Source organism: Ammospiza caudacuta, chromosome 1 (assembly GCF_027887145.1).
Source record: "Ammospiza caudacuta isolate bAmmCau1 chromosome 1, bAmmCau1.pri, whole genome shotgun sequence".
Classification (NCBI taxonomy): domain Eukaryota; kingdom Metazoa; phylum Chordata; class Aves; order Passeriformes; family Passerellidae; genus Ammospiza; species Ammospiza caudacuta.
This window is the reverse complement of record NC_080593.1, coordinates 2,864,179-2,883,607: the sequence shown is the minus strand read 5'-3', so window position 1 is coordinate 2,883,607 and position 19,429 is coordinate 2,864,179. Positions and strand designations below refer to the sequence as shown.

Sequence of the window (19,429 nt, the reverse complement as noted above, 5' to 3'; positions counted from 1 at the left end):
TGGGGTCTGGGATTTGCATATATGGACATGGTTCAATCCCATCTCTCAATTATCTATTATTTTCTGACAGTAGTTTTAAAGCTGTTTCTGTTCATCCACTTGCTACAGATTAAGAGTTGGAATCTGCCCTTTCAGAATTATTCCCATACTTTTCCCCATCACTATCCCAATTTCAGTTGAGGTTCACTCTTATCTAAAGTTCATTACCACAAAAGGAGGGGAATTTCTGCCTGAGATTCCACTCCTAAATTTATCAAACTCCTTTGAGGCTGCAGCCCTTGATTTAGGGATCCCTCCTGGAGCTGTCCTGAGGAATAGCCTATGGAACTGAGATCTCAGAAATCTAGAAATCAGCTTAACTGATGGTATTTTGTATTAATGAATATTATTATTTGATCCACCAGTATTAATGCTGCTGCTCCAGATACAGGGACAGAGATGTGGTTAAATAAGATTTATTAAATTTTAGGTGTGGACTGGCTCTGAGATTCCCTCCTGCTCACAACTTTCTCACAATATTTCTGAATGTGATATAAAAAAAAACCCCTCTCTGTTCAGTTGCCCTAGTCTGAATCCTGGTCCTTGAGGTAATACAGGTAAAAACACTTTATTTTCTGGTTTTTGCAGGGTGAAAAAGATCTAATGGCTGGAAATTTAACTGAGCTTATCTGCAGCTTCTGGGAGGGGAGACAACTTATAAACCACTGCCTCCAAAAGGGCCAAGTGCATGGGTCTAAAGATACAATCCTCAGAGAAAACAATAAAAAGGATAAAAGGTAAGCAGCTCTTAACCATCCTTCAGTTGCAATTTTATGTCTAACAAAACCAAAATACATCCAGTAAGCCTCTTGTCCAAATCAAGGGCTGATTTTAGAATAGTGCAGCAACTGAGGGGAGGCATTTCCCCAAAATATCCATTGCATAACTCCTTCCTGCCCTCAGGATGTGGCTGGAGTGGCTTGGAACTGCTCTGAATCCTGTCCCAGGTCAGGGCCTCCCTTCCAGCACATGAAATTATTTTATTATGTATTTCTCTATGGTGCTTAAGAGGATAAATTAAGATTTTAATGGCTGCTTGGCTTCTAGGCTGTGTGTAACTGAGAAAATACTGCTTTTTACAGTAACTAATCTTTGGATTTTACAGGCATTCACTATAAACCAGGCTCAAAGCATCTAAAAAGACCAAGTCATGAGGACAAGTATTCATATTACAAATATAGAGATAGAAGGGGATAAAAACATTCATCTTCCTTCTGCTTCATCATACAAGCCTTTCCTGAAAAGTTTAAAATAAAGCCAGAAGAAATCACTCTAAGCTCTGAGATATTTGTTAAATTGGTAGGTATTTTCAGGTAAACAATTTTCAGTTTTTTTTTTTTAACGCTGAAAGTCAGATTCCCCCTTCCCAAGCTCTTGTGAAACTCTACCAGCATTAGGGACAATATTTTTCCTGTGTAATATCAAAAAATAACTGTCCCAGGCTGTGTCTAACACCAGTGCTGCTATTTTTGGTAAAGAACAAAAGGACTTTTTTTGAGGTGGTCACTTGACACGGCACAGAATTCTGTGGGATCTGGGAATGGACACACTTGCATGGCCAAAGAGCACAAGCTTGTTATTGGATCATGCAGAGGCAGCAAGGCAAAAAACCCACAAATGTTACCCAAAAAAAAAAAAAAAATCAGCACTTACATGATGATGGTTTTCTTGGGCACTTTAGTCTCTTGTTCAGTGACTACAAAGAGAACAGTATGAACAGCATGGGGTTAAAGAAAGGCAAAAGCTGAAATGATTAAATTATCTTTGCTCAGTTCATCAACATAAACTGGAGTGAAAAATAACCAACTGTACCATCCCATCCATGCTTTCTGTGGTTATTTCCAGCATCATCTTTAGTGTTGCTGACCAAGAATGAGAATCCAGAATGCTCTCTGAACATTTGGCTTAGAAATTAAATATTTTGTGGAGAACAATTTGGCAAAAACTTTTTATTCTACCTTTTTTTTTTGGTAGCTCAAAGCTAGAAAACAAGGTCCTTATTTAAATTTTCTTTATCCTATAATAAGGTAGTGATGGTGTCAGAAACCTGAAAATGCCTCAACCTGGAAAATCCTGGAGAGCTGAAATTCTTTAAACTGATTTCACTTCCTAGAAAAAAAGAGTTCCCCAAACACTGGATTGTGGCCAAACTTTTGTGGACTAACATCATTATCATCAGTAGAGAAAATCAGCATAAAAATCCCAAACCCCAAAATCCTAGGAAACCCAGGAGAGCCCAGTGTCTGCTCCATCTCTTTTTTTCCTGCTCTAATTTGCAATTTTTCCTGACCCTTCTTCCATAACCAACTGGAAGCTGTTGATGATTATCAAGATCAAAAGTTAAGATTTCATGGTGTTGCAAATATTCCTTAAAACTGACACTTTTAAAAATTAAAAAGATCCTGTTTGAAGAATTAACTGATATTTTCAGCAGGTTTCCCATCTCCTCCACTGGAATAAAATTAAGAAACTCTTTGAACAACACTGCTTTGAGCACATCTGAACTGCTGAACCTATTTCAGATCTACAAAAAAAAAAACATCAGCAAGCCTCACTCTTTATTTAATAAACTAGCAAAATATCTTTAAAAAACCCATAATTTAATCTCCAGCAATTGGTTTTCAGTTTTCCAGCCAGCCTATAATAAATAAGCTCTGGTAATTTTCAGTCAGTGCAATTTAAGTGAACTGCTACTTAAAAATATCTATAAAATCACAAACAGTTCTTGCCCAGGGAATCTGGAGTGTCTGTATTATTTGTTTAATAACTGATGATTAGTGCTAATGTTTTCAATGGTGCCCTCAAACCTGCATTGAATGAAAATTAAAAATACATTTACAATATTAAATGGAATACTTTAACCTAATTTTCCTTCCACTTCATTTCCAAGGGCTCTTCCCTGCCTCAGGTAAAAACACAAATTTGACCATAATGAAAAGGAATTTTGTGCAAATATTGATGGTAATTTCTGACCGAGAGCTCATGTTTTTTTTGCAGAGCCTTGTCTTGTTTATGCCTGTAAAAACTGGAATAATTTCCCAGAGATTCAAAGGAGTTGCTGCAGAACTGGGTGAGTTTAAACAAAATCTGTTTGGAGATTTGAATTTAAACTAACTGGATAAGTAAAGAGCAAAATTATTTTCAAATATTTATCCCTGGACACAACTACAATAAACCCATTTACCTATACTTAATTAATATTTTTTTAATAACTCAAACCTTGTTTTAAATGGTGAAATTATAATAATACAGTGATAGCAGATGAATTGAGTGCTCTAACAATTTACCACACTCAGGTTAGAGATTGTCACTGAATTTTTAAATCACTATTCTGCAAATTTTAAATAACTTTTAGAAATCTCTTTAAATAATATTATGAGATTAATCCATATGCACTGAGTATACGAGTAAAAATACTGAAGTTCTGATGGAAATGTTTTAATTAATTGGATTATATATCTGATAATAGGTGCTTTCTATCATTATTTTATGTATATTTCTACAATTAATTTAATGTATTTAGATGAGAATTAAGTAATATAAATTAAATCGTTCAATAAATTTAATGAAATCTCACAATGTCTGTAAGAAAAAGTCTCTTTAATGGTTGCTCTATGAATGTCTGGTCTTGAAGTCCTCCCAAATGACACCAACTGTGATATTTCTATTTGTAGCAGATGTCAAAGAGATTCAATATTCAATATTGGGATGAGAAAGCTGAAAATGGCATTTAATAAATTGTATATGTGCTGTCCAAGGTGTGAGGGAGGATTTGAGCAATCCTATATTGAAGGATAGAACCACACGAAAGTAGGATGAGAGAATTTGGGTTTCTTTTCTTTCTTTCTGGTTTTCTTTTTTGTTTGTTTGTTTGTTTTTGGTGGGTTTTAAATTTTTTTTCCTGTTGTTTTTCCCCGAGAGGAAAATATTCTGCATCCATTTTTAGCATTTTTTTAGGATTTATCATTTCAACTTTTCAAGAGCATTTTAGGCAAACAGCTTTGCAAAGCAGGAGCCCCTGATAAGCAGGTTAAAAGCTGTAAGCATTAGGGACAGCCCAGACATCTCTTTGGTTAATAGATTAAAACATTGGCTTACAAGTGATGGAACACTGAGGATAAGTGAGTTCTCCTTGCTATGGATGGATGGATGGATGGATGGATGGATGGATGGATGGATGGATGGATGGATGGATGGATATTTGTGGCCTTTATTACAATTTTTAAGTCTCTTTTCTCCACTGACAGAGGCTTAAACCTATTTTTGCTCTCAGTTCATGCTGACATGAACCAGAGGAGCACTGCTCTGTTTTCACCTCCTTCTGCTACACTTAGAGGCTAATCTGCAAAACCTGACAAGAACTGCTAAAACTAGTCCTAAAATGAGCAATTACTGCAATTATTGAGGTTGGAAAAGACCCTTAAGATCATTGAATCCAACTGCTAAGCCAGCACTGCCACCTTAAACCCTGTCCCAAATTCCACATCCACATGTCTCTGAAATCCCTACAGGGCTGGTGGCTCAACTCATGCATATAAGAGTTTTTTATGTTATATAAATGGGATCTCTATCAAAAATACCCCTCCAAAACCTAAACAAACAGACAAACATAACCCCCAAATCGAACCAACCAAAAGGCTCCACTCCTGCAGTGACTGATATGGCTGCAAAGGCACCTGGGGCTCTCCTGAATTTGAAACCCTGTGGTCTGGCCAAAAATGAGACTGAACCATGATGATAAGAGAATAAAAATAATGAGGTAAATACCCTAATCATCACCCTAATCAGGGAATATCCCACAGGAGGCAAACTCCTGTGCCCTATTTCTTCAGTAACAGAGATCTGATGCTCCTCTGTGTTTTAAATCTTCCTTGTGAAAACTTCAAAAGTATTTTGGTGATTTTTTAACAAGGTGGCTGCTACAAGGGAACTGAATAACCTGCCCAAGGCTCTACATGAAATCTAAAAGTTGTGAAGGAATTATTGTTACCCAGCTGTAGCTGCTTTGGGAATTTTATTTATGGCTTTGTTTCTACTCCTGTACCTAACTCCTCCCCTTGTATTCATTCTAGGTCCTGACCTGCCCATCCATATGGAAATGGAGCACCTTTCCAAGGCACTGGGCTTTGCTTTTCTTGACAAATAATCAAGTTAGTGAGCCTGGATGGATAAATCACACCAGAACATGCCAGAGCACATCAGCCCAGGTGTGCCGTGTGCAGGTTAAGCAGTGAGGTGCAAAGCAGACACAGTCAACTGGAAGTCAACGAGAAGGATCTTCTTTCAACTACACTTTTTAAAAGTGTCTCAAATTCTTCCAATATCCACAGAAAGAGGATTTTTTTTTTAAGCAACCCTCCATTGACTTCAGTGCAGCGACCAGGTGTGGCTGAAGGCAGATCTCAGCTCACAAGGGATCCCTTAGTCCAGTGGTTTCCATCCTTTTTGGATTTGGTCCATTCAAGGGACCTGCAACCCCCCCTAATGTGAATTTAAACCAAAGAATTTTGGTTTTGATACCCATGGTCTTAGACTGTGGTCCATCACCAGCTGCAGGTCAGGGGCTTATTAACCACTGGACTAATGGTATCCCAAACCATGTGTTTGGTTCAGCAGAATAAACAGTACAGAAAGGCAGGAGGATAAAAACTAAAATAGTTGCCCCTTGGGGTGCCTCATGAGACCCAGACAGTGGTGATTTCACAGGAACAGAGATAAATCAGATAAACCTCAGACCCAGGGTACAGTGAGCCAGGAAACAGACACGGGATCTACTTCTGATGTGATGTTGTCCTCTTGGTGAGGCTACAAGTAATCCCATGTTCACAAATAGGAAGGATTGTGAGGATGGAAAGAGCCTTCATCCTGATCCACCTGTCCTCCAGGTCTTTGCCATATGAACCTGATTTTTCCCCAGGCAGATCAAGGCTGGTTACTGATTCTCAAGAAAGCAACGAGTTCCCTCCTCGGTCACGTGCATTATGCCAAATTCCTCCCTGGTGCCATTCTGCTCACAGCAATCCTCTTGCTCCATGGATGAGCCTATTTTCTCCACTGGCCTGAAGCAGATCTCCCTCTGTTTCACCCTGGAGATGACTCAGGGATCTATTTTCTTCCCTATTACCGAGTTCAAGCAATTGCACACATCACAGAACAAATTTATTTCATGACATTTCTGAAGCTTCCAGGCAAACTCCAATTATATTTCTGTAACCAAGCTCACAATGATTTTTGTTTATGATTACAGAATAACAGCAGATGAGAAATTTCGGCCTGAACATACACATTTGCAAACCCCAGAGCTGAAAATGCTCCTAAAATTTCATACAAACCTTGTTTGCTTTATAACATCTGCCTGAAAGGAACTTCATCAAGACACACCTCCCTGACAGAGATTTATTTGTGTTCCTCTACATTCTGCACACAACTTATTTTTCTCTCTTTGGGGCATAGAAAAGACAAAGAATTCAATTACTTGAAGGTTCATTTGGCTAAAAAAATTCTAGTGTTTCTACACTTACACCATCCTCCCTCTAATGCTTTTTGATGGGACTCTGGGAAAGAACTAAAAGGAAAACATGTTTAAAATGAAGTCAAGAAAGCTCATAGATCAGGATGATAATACTAATGATTTATTGTGGATGAATCCTCTTAATGTAATAGCACAACATTTGTGTCTGCAGAGGGCTGGCCCAAAGGTCCAGCCAGACCAGGGTCCTGTCTAAAACAGGGCCAAGAGCAGAGGACTGTAGAAAATAACGAAAAAATATGAGCAGAGGATCGTTTATCCCTGAATATTATTCCAGACTCCAGCATTTTCTGCCCAGCAGCCTCATGAGTCAGAATGTTGCCTCTTAATGGAAGTTGATAATGTCAATTATGGCCTTGAGCTGGGTTCAACACACTTGAACTCCTGTTATTATCACAAGACAGGGTGGGAACACCGAAGTTGAGGGCAGAAGGTCCTAGAGCTGTTGGTAAAACTCTGGCTTTTGTTGACCATGCCTCCACCAACCACATCTACGAGAAGCCTGTCCCTATCCCAGTCCTCTCTCTTGCCCTCCAAATCTGTCCCTTACCTATCAAAGCTGGTCCCTTGGCTGTATCAGCTCCTGAGCTGTCCAAGAGAGACAGGACTGGCTGGTTCACACTCAGCCACACAAGGACATTTATAAGATGTGCAAAGAACCAATTCCCTATGCCAGGAAATGCTCCCTAGGGAGATGCAGCCATGGATTTAAACTGGACTGTGATGGGTTTGCAGCAAGCACTGACACACTCCATGTGGAAATCCCTGGGATAGGCAGTAATCCCTGGAACTTTAGGCAGTAATGACTAAAAGCTGTGAAGAAAGATGCATTTTTGGATGGGTGGAAAATCAATTCTTATCGCCCTACCAATCCAGGTGAAACTGGCAGGAAAAAAGGAACAGACTCTATGGTTATTGCTGGACAGTCCTAAATAATGGATGAACTAATCGTTGCTCAGGACACACTGCTGTCAGTTCTGCTTTCCCAGTCACTCCCCATGTCCTCCAGTGGTATTTCAGGAACAATCCCAACACATCTCCACTTCTACTCAGTGGCCCCTGTAACATTTCTGCCAGGCTGACACACATTTCCAAGTTTTCCAACAACATACAACATTTCTTTTCGCACTATTGGTGGCGTGACAAACCCTTCATCTGCTCCTCCTTTTCCATATAATGCATCCACATTATATGAAGTTGATTTGCCAGGCTTGGAAATCAACAGATGATGATGGGCACAGAGCCGAGCCGCCCTGTGCCCATGCACATCTCCAGAAGACGTACAGATACATGGACACCAACAACCAATGTGGGTAAGATGGCAAAAAAACCCTGGAATTTTGTTGTTTTTAGGGCTGGTGTACGTACAGAGCTGGGCAAGGGTCGTACCTTCAATGGTGATGGCTTGGTCTCCTCTCCTCTCCTGGGTCAGGGCTGCGGCGCTGTGGTGGTAAAGCTCTGCTCCACTCTTGGCAGACCCTAATCTGTTCATCAGCTGGAGAAAATGGTGCAGTGCCAAATGAAACACAGCATGGTTTGGTTTTTTTGTCATGATAAAACCCTGCCTGTGCTACTCTTGGAAATTCAGTGCTGGCAGAAATGGGTGAAGGTGTGAGAAGAGTGCCAGGCTGGAGTTTGAAGGGACACTTTGGTGCTCGATGGAGTTCATTTTAACAAAATTTTAACAAAAATTTTAACAAATTTTAACAAAAAATTTAACAATTTCAACAAATTTTTAACAAAAATTATTCACAGAGACAAGTTACAGCACATCTGCAAACTTATTTACTTAATTACTGGATCTTACTCTGCAGCTGGGACTTGCTCCTGGGGTAACTCTGTCTCTACCTACAGGCCCAGATTCCTGCTGCACACACACTTAGGTGGCCATAAAGTGGATTTTTTTTTTTGGTTTATCATCCAATAGTTACTGAGTTTTACTCAACCAAGGGAATACTGGACCTTAGGATCTTGGTCAATGGCAAATGCAAGGTAGTTTGGTTTTGCTAAAATTCCAGTAGAATTCTTTAAAGTATGTCAAACTTCCCAAATATTGCTGTCCATTTACCATGGAGCAGCTGATCCATGCTAATTTCCTAAATCAATACCAATTTCTTTTACTGCCAAGCCCTCAGAACTTCTTATGTTTTATTACAATGAATGCATAGATTATGACTAATTTTCATAAAATATCTTACATTTTATCAGCTACTTCTACATATATTTATTAAACAAAACAGGAATTTCAGTGCTTTATCCTTCTATTTAGACTTGATTTCTTTTTTTTTTTTTTGGCTCTGGAGAGTTTCTTAGTCATAATTTAAAGACAGTCCAGAAACAAAATATCACATCAGAATGGTCCCAAATTTTGTAAGAGTTTCCTCTAGAGATCTGGATCTGAGTTTAAGCTCCAGAACAAGCTCCATCAATTCTTACTTGTACCAACAAACTATCAGATCAGAATACTCTGAAGCTTTTGGATATTCACAATCCAGATCTAGCTCTAGGCTATGCATAATATTCTTATGAGCAATTCTTCAGCCATGGGTCTCTGCCAGTAAAATGAATTCTCCTGCCTGTACCATTTCAGATGACAGATATTTAAATCTCTCTGAACTTACCTCACATTCATAGTGCCCCATGTCTTCATTGGAAGGGTTCTTCACCACGAGGACCGCGATGCCACTCCGTGGTTCACTGAAAGTCTGGTATTTACTGGTGTCCTTCAGCAGCACCCCATCCTTGTACCACCTGAGTGGGAAAACATGGAGTGTAAGCCAGGACAAATTATGCAGCATCAAGAGGTCCCCAAGATCACTGATCCATCCATCCAACAACTCCGGAATTGATCCTTAGACAAACACTTGGATCCTGGAAGGGAGGGCTGCAGGTGGGCAGATCACACCTGGGTATGAACCTGCACACCTTTATGAGGTTCTTCCCAAGAGATCTCCTCAGTCAGTGCTGGAAAAGGGCTTTAAATGATGACAAGACAGGATTTGCTGAGCTCTTTGTCTGAATACCTGATAAAATCAAGTCAGGTCCAAGGCAGGGAGGATAAACAATGATTAAATGTTTTCCAAGGCTTTAGAATGGACAGAGTCCTCCTCAGGGTCTGTCTGCAGGTATTTCTTTTTAAATTCTAGCTAGAATTAATTGCTGAGAATCTCAGCAATGTCTGGATAATGAAAAGCCAGCATTGGGATGGGGTTTAGGTGGAAGGCACAGTAAAGAAAGGGTCATAAACTCAAAATTACTTTTCTGACTATGCAAATGAGAAACAAGGATTTTTTCCCATGTGAGATGTAGGACTGACCTGATCTGAGGCCTGGGTGCTCCTTCCACAGTGCAGGTGAACTGGACATCTTCACCCTCGACAAGATAAGCATTTCTGACCTTGTTCACAAACCGTGGGGGCACTGCAAAAGCCAAGGGTAAATGTGACTGCTAGCTGGAAACATGAACAGAGAGGAAGGGCATGTCCCTGACCAGGAAATTCTCACTGGGTATAAAGGGTACTGAAGACCAAATTTTTTGACCTAAAAACAGTTGCCTGCATCTGTACATAATTTTTTTAATATATATTATCCAGTATATGTTGTATAGAGCCTCTGGAATGCCTGAATATTTGTAACATAGAAACATAGAATCATTTAGGCTGAAAAAGACCTCTGGGGTCATGGAGTCCAACCATTAACACTGCTAAGGCCAACAGTCAACCACATCCCCAGGTGCTAAATCTAAATGTTTTCTGAGCTCTTCCAGGGATGGTGACATCACTAGTTCCTTGAGAAGTTTTTTCTGGCAGCTGACAACACTTTTGGTGAGGAAATTTTCCCTAATCTCCAATCTAAACCTCCTCTGGCACAGCTTGAGGCCGTTCCATCTCCTCCTGTCCCTGTTCCCTGGGATAAGATCCCAAATCCCCTGGCTGTCCCCTCCTGTCAGGAGTTGTGTAGAGCCAAAAGGTCCACTATGAGCCTCCTCTGCTTCCCAGCTCCCTTCTTGTCCTCCAGCCCTTTTCCCAGCTCTGTTCCCTCCCCTGGACAGGCTCCAGCCCCTCAATGCCTTTCTGGTCATGGCAATCTCAAAAGTGACCCCAAGCCAGCACAGGGGACAGTCACTGCCCTGCTCCTGCTGGTCACACCACGGCTGGTACAGGTTTAAGGTATTTCATAGCAGACCCCTTTAAAATACTGCACCTGGGCAGGACTTTACCTTGAACAAGGATCTTTCCCAAGGTGCTGGCATTCCCAGCAGGACTGGAAGCAAAGCACATGTACTGTCCTGTGTCAGCCCCGGTCAGGTTGTCCAAGATCAGCGTGCAGGAGCCATCAGGATCTTCTATGATAATGTGGTGGGGATCTACCTCCACGGGCTTCCCATCTGAAAGGGAAATTATTTCTTTTAAAATAGCTTACTAAGAGATTCCTCCTTAGGAATTTCATCCAGCTTTTCGTCCTGAGAGGGCTGAGAGCTGTATTATTGCAGCTGGTGTTGGTAGTTGAGGAATCAGCTCTTCCTCTTCATCCAGCTCTCTATAAAACATCATCCAGGGCAAAGTAGTGTTGAAGGACCTCATACATCACCACTCCTCATTTAAAAGTGAAATTATCCCAGAGTACATTGTGTGCAGTAATTATTCTGTTTTTCCAGCCAAAGGAGCACACCCAAAATGCCCAAAAACACGATCTTTAGACTTGAGAACCTCTAGAGCATCAGCTCTTGGAAAATCCTGATACCTTAGATTTTTAAGTTTTTCTATTCTGTGTTGGTGTGCAGCTTTTAGCTTTATATTAAGTGTTACAAAGATCTTTCCACAGGGTGGTAAAAGACCAAGCAATCCTATTCTAGCTGGAGACTCAAGGACAATCTCTTTAAACTTCAGGCCCAAAGCATGAACAATGAGAAAAGAGGAGGCTGGGCAAGCAAGCAGGGAGGATGAAACTTCATAATTTAAAGCCATTAATTGGACAGTTAACTCCTAGATGGAAATAGACTAAAACTTATAAAAATGTGAGATCTCGTGACCAAGCCCTCTTTTGCTCCATCTTGGAGCCATCCAGGTACTGCCAAGGTGTGGCCTTTGAAGGCTCCTCAATAAATCTCCACTTTATTCCTCTTAACTCTTGTCTAGCCTCTGTTCCAGTTCCTTAAGGCATCAACCCACTGCCCAATTATGGACAGGGAGCACATTTGGAGGGTGCATTTCCTGCCCTGCTGCTCATACCTTTGTACCAGCTGATGGATGGCTTGGGAGCTCCTGTCACCTTGCAGGCCAGCTTGACTGTCTCTCCCAGCTCAGCTGTGCAGTCTGCCAGCTCTTCCTCAAAGTCTGGAGGGACTGAAATATCAGAAGAAGCGTGTTAGTGTGGAGGAAGGGGCTCTGTCCATGGCATGGCTGCTGCTAAGCAAAATAACAACAATTTTTGCAAATCTGTGAGGTTCAGAATGGAAAAAGTGAACAAGAAATTTTAGCAGCTCAAGACTTAATAGGTGACGTGGTCTCCTTGCTTGCCTGAGACTAAATTCAGTCTGTAACACATCTGTTGTTGGCTATAAAGTTAGACCATATGAAAAAAAAGGGAATTTGTTGCCGATCTGGTATTATTTTAGACCATGATTTTAATAAGCACATCCCTTATTCAGACACCACACATCTGTCACCGTTAAGGAAATTCCTCCAATCAAGTGCAGCCTGGGTATCCAAACCAGCATTATGCTGGTGTCCTTACAATAAAATCTATGCTTTCATTGAATCATAGAATTATAGAGTGGTTTGGGTTGGAAGAGACATTAAAGATCATTGCATTCCCACCCCTACCATGGGCAGGGACACCTTCCACTGTCCCAGGCTGCTCCAAGCCCCATCCAGCCTGGCCTTGGACACTTCCAGGGATGGGGAAGCCACAACTTTGGGCAAACTTTTCTTTTATTAAGTGACTTTTCTTTTAACCCATTGCCACCATATGAAACCATACAAAATTATTCTGATAGTCTTCCTCACTAAAACACTTTACTAAAAGCACAAAATGAAGTACCCAGACTTGTTTTCAGTGTATATTGACTAAATCCAATGCTGTTTTGGCATTTTAAGATGCTAAATATCCTTATGCTATAGTGGACACCATTTGTAGCTGATGCTTGGAAAATAAAAGGATCTTATATCCCTACTGATAGATTTTGTGGATTGAAAATTGGTGGAATCTCAAATGACACTGAGACTGATGAAACATTAATGACCAGACAAAATTCCAAAGCAAACACAGGTAAAAAGATAATGCGACATAAGCCAGGAGTCAAGTAAAGAGTCTGGAACCCAGTGAAGGCACGGGGTCTTTTGTACTGGGCTGTGTAGAACTCTGGATCAGGGTACAACCCCAACTCTACCTCCCTTTCCTTCAGGAGAGGTGTTTCAACCCTCAGGTTTTCTTCTAGGCCTCTTCTGGACTCACTGCAGCAGCTCCATGTCCATTTTATTTTGGAGACCCCACAGATGGACAGAGCACTGCAGGTGGGATCCCTCAAGAGCAGAGCAGAGGGGCAGAATCCCCTCCCTGGACCTGCTCCTACATTTAATGATCATAAACAGCTTCTCTCCCTCTTTTATAATTTCCTGTATCTGCTACCTCAGGTTTCGGCTTTTATATTTTTAGATTCTGTGCTGCTTTAGTGTGTGGGTCTGAGCTCCACATCAGGGCATGGTGAGCTCTGTGCACAGAGCAGGGAGACAAAACAATTCCTGCTCCAGCTGGGCACCAAGGACAAATGACCCAAATCTCAGCCCAGGAGCACAAACACCGTGGGCTGGAGAGAGAAAAACAAGCAGGGTGGGACTGCCTGGGCTAAAGCTGGAATGGGACAATGAACTGCAAGGTGCAAATGGAGCAGAACTGATCCCAGGGAGAGACCCCGGCAGCGCTCGTGCATTTTGGGGCCATTTTGGTTCATCTTGGGTGCAGCCCTGGCTGGGCTCTTGTGTTGCCCAAGGTGCATCCATGGAGGAGATCCTTTGAATAAATCCCTGCTTTATTCTTTAACTCTGTCTAGTTTCTAGTCTAGAACTCTGTTCTAGGTCAACCTGCACAAGGTACCAAACCAAGGAGACCATCCAAGAAGAAAACCCATGAGGTTTGGGTTGTCTGGTGAACCAAGGAGACCATCCAAGAAGAAAACCCGTGAGGTTTGGGTTGTCTGGTGCCACACTTACTCCAGATGGGCTCACTGATCCTCTGTTGGATGCCCAAGATCTCCTTCACCCAGGAGTTCTTGATGTTCACGGTCCGTGCCTGCAGCAGGTACTTGCGCACCAAATCCTCCCGCTCGTGCCAGATCTCAAAGGCCCGGTCATCCCCTTCCACCAGGTCATTCACATCTATGTTGTTCAGCTGAGTGACAGAAGGGGCAAGAAAATAACCACAAATCCTGTGTTTTTTAACAATTCCTAACAGCTAAAAGGGGTAATTTGCGTTTTCTTCAAGGACTTTTCGGATCGTGTGAGCAAGGCGGATCGTGGCTTTGGATGAAGAGCAATCAGAGCTACCTTGAGAGTTATTTTCCCTGGTATATTTGACTTTCTGTTTACCAAACTGACATTTTCCTGGTGTTAATTTTTCAGGAAAACAATGTCCAGCATCCCGAGGGTAGAACACAAATTTTCCCTGAAGGACTGGGTCCAGGCAGCATGGAAAAAACAGAGAATAGGCAGTCTCTGGACAAAGCATGGAAATGGTTCAATTTTATTTTTCTTGGAAAATCTGCCTGTGAATATTGATGAGGACTTTCAGAAAGTCCTGGCTGGGCTTGGTCAAGAAGTCCATGTTTTTTTTGGTTGGTTGGCTGGTTTTTATTGGAGTTGAGCATGTCTTCCCTTGTGAAAACTCTTTCCTCAATTTCTGGCAGTTTTAACTCTCAATGTCTGAAGATAAGTGGGTCAAATGCTCTGAATTTTTCCATTTCTGAACAAGAACTGGTGTCTGGAAAGGACATAACCAGCAGAGAAAACCCAATGGAATTTAGCAAATAAGATTCCTTCTAATTTACTCCCAGTGTTACGGATTGCCAAAACCAGAGATTTACAAATGCAAGAAAATACTGTAGGCAGCAAAATCCACATCAATATATTTATGCTGTAATTAAATGAGGTAACAGAAATTAATAAATGTTTGTACTTGTAATCTCCTTGCTGCATGGTAAAAGTCCACCCTGATGGTTTTTGACACGTTTAAAATAGATATTTGGGGATAAATGTAGTTGTGCTTCAAAGCCTTTTTGAAGCAAAGGAATAGCTCAGAAGGATTAGAGGAATGTTCAAGCTGGATATAAAAGTGAAGCTCTAATTGACAGAGAAATGCTTTATGTGAGGATAAAGTGATCAGACCTTCATGATGTTCTTGAAGATGTAGCTGTAGGTGTCAGTCTTTGTGTCTCGCTTTGGTTTGCAGATCACAATATAATTTTTGAAGAGGAAAACATGTCTTTTGTGTCCTTTCCATGCCATTCGAGCTCCTGGAGCTCCTTCCCACACAATGAAGTGGCCCTGATAGGAAAAAGAAGGAAGAGCACACAGTGATACATCTGGAATAATTACCACAGTTATGTCTCACCATCATTTTTCAGTGTCCAGATAATAAATGTTTTCTGTTGCATCATCTGATATATAATTTCTGATGTATCTCTGGTTTATTAAAGCACAGCAGATGGTTTCTAATGCTAAAGGTGACTCATCAGGCACAGCCAGTGGTTGTCATTTCATTGACATTTAAATGGTGCCAGAAAAATAGACAGCCCTTGTCAGGTAGAAACAGGCTTGGGAATATTAAAGGAAAATTGTATTTTGTGTGTTATACAGACACTTCATATGATGATTTGGTCACCTTCACCAGAGCAGGTCATTCATTTCACATAGCTTCAGACACAGACATCTCAATAAGTGACATTGGTTTCCCCTGGCATCTCTAGGGAGAGGTGAACACTCGAGGAGTGTGACAGGACAATTTTTGGATGCCTAAACGTGGAGAGATGAATGCCCACCACAGTGTTACTGCAATTTAGCCTTACAGCTCCACTCAGCAATACACCATGATTCCCATGGAAAACATTAGATACAGACAGAATAAATTACTTGCCTGGTAGAACACAGTAAATCTACAAGGAAACAGGAATTTGAGTGAAGGTGTTGGAGGTCCTAGACTAAAGTGTCCTAAGAGCTGGGTCACCTAAAAAGCCACACACCGGGTTCATGGGATAAACCTGGGGGAGCACATGGGTCTGTTGAGGCCAGTAACTTCAGGAGCTGCCCCATGTTGCTTCCCAATTTTGACTTAAACCCTTCTAGATCATGTAGGGGCCCAGAACCATTTCATTTCTGTTTGATGAGCAGGTTAAAAAGGCAAATAACTGCATTATCTGTGAATTATTCCATAAGCACCCATGCTCTGGTGTTTCAAACCTTAGTGGAGCCAGAACACCCATTTCTGGACAGCAGTAAGTGAAATAAGCAAATCACCTCTTTCAGATATAATTCAATCATATAATATGATATAATGTAATTTAATTTAATGTAATGTATTTTTATATAAATATAATATATAACAATTTAATAATATATAATAATTAATTATATAGCAAATATAATAAGCAATATATAGTTATATATTGATATTATTACAACATTGATATAGCAATATTATAGTAATATATTGATATAGTAATGAGATATAATAATTAACATTATAATATAATGTAATATAATATTACATATAATAGAATATCTGTAATTTAATATAATATGTAATATAATATATATTTTTCTATTTATATATATAACATATAATATTTAACTTAATAATATGTAATAATATATAATGGTTATAATAACCAATATATAATTATACATTATTATTACTACAATATTAATATAGTAATAATATAGTAATGTATTAATATAGTAATGAGATATAATAGTCAACATAATAATTAATTATATCATATTTTCATTTGATGTTGTAGTATATAATAATGAAATAATAGTTATAGTAATAATAATAATAATTTTTAAATTTAATTATTAATTAATAATTTATAAAGACTTTTCTTCTAAGAATTAGGGCTCCTTAGAAACTGGGGAAGGCACCCACGGAGCCAGCAGTGATGGGACATTGCAGTTACCTGGCGGATGGGCTCCCCAAGGCTCTCCAAGGTCCCAGGGTAATTCTCAATGAGAGAGACATGCAGGTTGTTCTCTGCTCTCCTGGTGAGGGCAGACACGATGGCATAGGCCTGCTCCAGCAAAGTGCAGTTCTGGCTGTTCCTGGCCTTGTTTCGGATTAATTCCTGTAGGTAAATGAAGAAAAAATTAGTGGATAATCAGAGAGGAAACAAGCAGTTTCTTCAGAGCCAAAGATTTTCTCAATATTTGTTCTGTCTCTTTCATCTCAGCAACTTTTGCCCCATTTTTTTCACCACAAACTGCTTAGATGACAAAGTCTTTTCTTTCCTACTTATTCAGCAGTATTAAAGACTTACCAGTCTGGCTTTTCCTGACATCAGTTGATGCCAAGTAAAGATAAAGTTGAAACAAACTCCAGATATGGTTTGGTGGTTGAAAACCAAAAATTCCAAAGTGATCCTAAATGTACCCATTGCATTTCTCTTCTGCTTACCCTCACAAGAGCAGAGAACAAGGAATTCATGTGCTGAGTCAACATTAGAATAATAAAAAGGGAGGCTGGAAAAAATGTGAAATGGCATTTTTCCTATTCTTCCCACATTGTTCCTGTTCCTCTCCTTCAGCAACGAAGGCATGGAAAATGCCTTTTCTCCTTCAAAAGACCCTTAAAAATATTGGAGTTTGTGTGCAAGACTATGTTCACAAGTAGAAGGTTCTTCAAAATATTCCAGCTGCTCATTTATACAACACTAGAACACATAAATATTTTGCCATGATTATTTTCTTCCTGAGTATCCTAATGCTATTTCCCATGAAAATATTGTTTAAAATGCTGTTCTGAAATGTTTGCTCATGGTCTAAGACAGTAGGACAGATGCAATCCTGAAAGACAAAATATTTCAGGGTGGTAGAATGGGGCAAATTTTTCAGAAAACAAGAATTTAATCTTACTATAATATCAGTATAAAAGGAAAAGAAGTGGTAAGTCATTATCTTAGACATGGAAACATCTTATTTTTATAAAGTAAATATTACTGAGTTTGAAGCAAATTTATACCTGTCATCCAATATAATATAGAGTAATATAATATATACTAATATGTTATTATATCATATAATTTTTTTTCATATATTTAAGGAAAAAGCTCACTGAACTTTCTGGGGTTGGATTCTGTGAACCTCCACCTGGATTTACATTTACAAAACTATTTAGAGAAGACCACCACTGGTGATGATTAATCTCTTATTTACTCAAGGAGTTTTCAATTGTAGTTTTATCAGAAGGAAGCCAAGAAACAGGAAATAAAAATAAAATCTTTTTCTGCACAAGCTGCACAGAGCAGAACATAAACCTGTAACAACATCTCTTTACCTTAATTATTGTCTGGTATTGCTGGATCCTGTTTATGGGTTTTTCCAGGTAGTGCTGTAGTGGTGGGATCAGTGGCTGTGAGGGATCTTCATTAGTTAAATATTCATCTGTGTATCTCTGAAAGAATACATGGAATAACAAGGAAAGGTTGTTATAAAGAGCAGTAGAAAAAATCCTGAGTAGCTGGAGCAGAGAAACAAGATTTGCTTATCTATATTTATGATTTATGTGGTTCTCTTGGTCTTATAATGTGGTGACCTTTAAAATGTCCCTTAATTACAGTTACATAAACACAGCCACATTCATGGCTGCATAATCTTTATAATATTAATAAATGCACAAGGATATGTAAATATGCTCCCATATTGGCCATACTAACCAGAAAAAAACTAGAAAGTGAACTAAAAACTATTAGTTTTAATAATTTTTAAAGTTTAATTAATTTTAAGTTAATAAGGTTTTGCTACTATATTTAGCAAGAGATATTACAAATACTTTTGAGGTTCACATTTATGATTAATAATGATATTTCTTGATGCAGTGGGTTACAGGATGAATTTCCCACAGGTGCTTTGGCTCCTTCCTTACCTTGTAGAAATCCTGGACAGCTTTGCTGACAACAATGGACTCTGCCTGGACCCTTCCCACCAGGTACTGGATGTACCTGCTGAACTCTGCTTCGTGCTTGATGAAGCACATGGCCACGTCATCGTCAGTGTCACAGCCCTGCAGGCTCCTCAGGAACACGCTGTGGGGACAGGAGCACAGAACATCTCAGGGGAAGGGGCTGAAATGAGGCTAAAAACAGCCCCAGCTGCCAGGCTGGGAATCAGGGGATGTCAGGTGTAAAATTTGGTTTGGGGGTATTGCATTTGCCATCTGTCAGAGCTGGGGCAGTTCTCTGCTGTCCATGGGGCAGTTTTTCCTTTCTCTCTCCCACAGCCAACCCTCCCTGCAGGAGATCTCTGCTGTCCGTGGCCACTGAGTGTCCCTGCAGGGCTGATCCAATCCCAGCATCCCATGGGGAGATGCTCCGCCCAGGGGAGGAGCCAAGCATTCCTACCTGGATCCAATCTGAGCCTGGCACAGCACAGCAGCCTTTGCCCCCTGCACTGCCAGAGGAGCAGCTTTCTGCTGCCCTGCATGGCCAGAGGGAGCCCAGGCCCATCTGCAGCAGCCCTGGAGCTGCAGAGGAAAACTCCCCCCTTGTGCAGGATCCCTGCTGCAGCAGAGCCACAGCTGGCACTGCAGGAGGGCTGAGCCCCCCTGGGATGGGGCTGGGACACCCCCTGACACACAGGGGGCAGGGACTGCTCTC

The 19,429-nt window shown here is 40.4% G+C and overlaps 1 protein-coding gene and 1 long non-coding RNA gene across 2 annotated transcripts in view; one reads left to right on the top strand and one right to left on the bottom strand.

The window, feature by feature from the left end:
• OBSCN (obscurin, cytoskeletal calmodulin and titin-interacting RhoGEF) overlaps positions 1 to 19,429 on the bottom strand; it is a 195,248-nt gene that overhangs the window by 36,859 nt on the left and 138,960 nt on the right. Inside the window, 10 exon segments of the mRNA XM_058801413.1 lie at positions 7,958 to 8,063; positions 9,190 to 9,319; positions 9,885 to 9,987; positions 10,787 to 10,954; positions 11,799 to 11,912; positions 13,779 to 13,956; positions 14,949 to 15,107; positions 16,739 to 16,903; positions 18,112 to 18,228; positions 18,700 to 18,859. Coding sequence (XP_058657396.1) covers positions 7,958 to 8,063; positions 9,190 to 9,319; positions 9,885 to 9,987; positions 10,787 to 10,954; positions 11,799 to 11,912; positions 13,779 to 13,956; positions 14,949 to 15,107; positions 16,739 to 16,903; positions 18,112 to 18,228; positions 18,700 to 18,859 — 1,400 coding nt within the window.
• On the top strand, positions 1,177 to 5,404 carry LOC131555430 (uncharacterized). Its single transcript, XR_009274544.1, has 3 exons — positions 1,177 to 1,338; positions 3,037 to 3,109; positions 5,112 to 5,404. It is a non-coding gene; the product is annotated as an uncharacterized LOC131555430 (long non-coding RNA).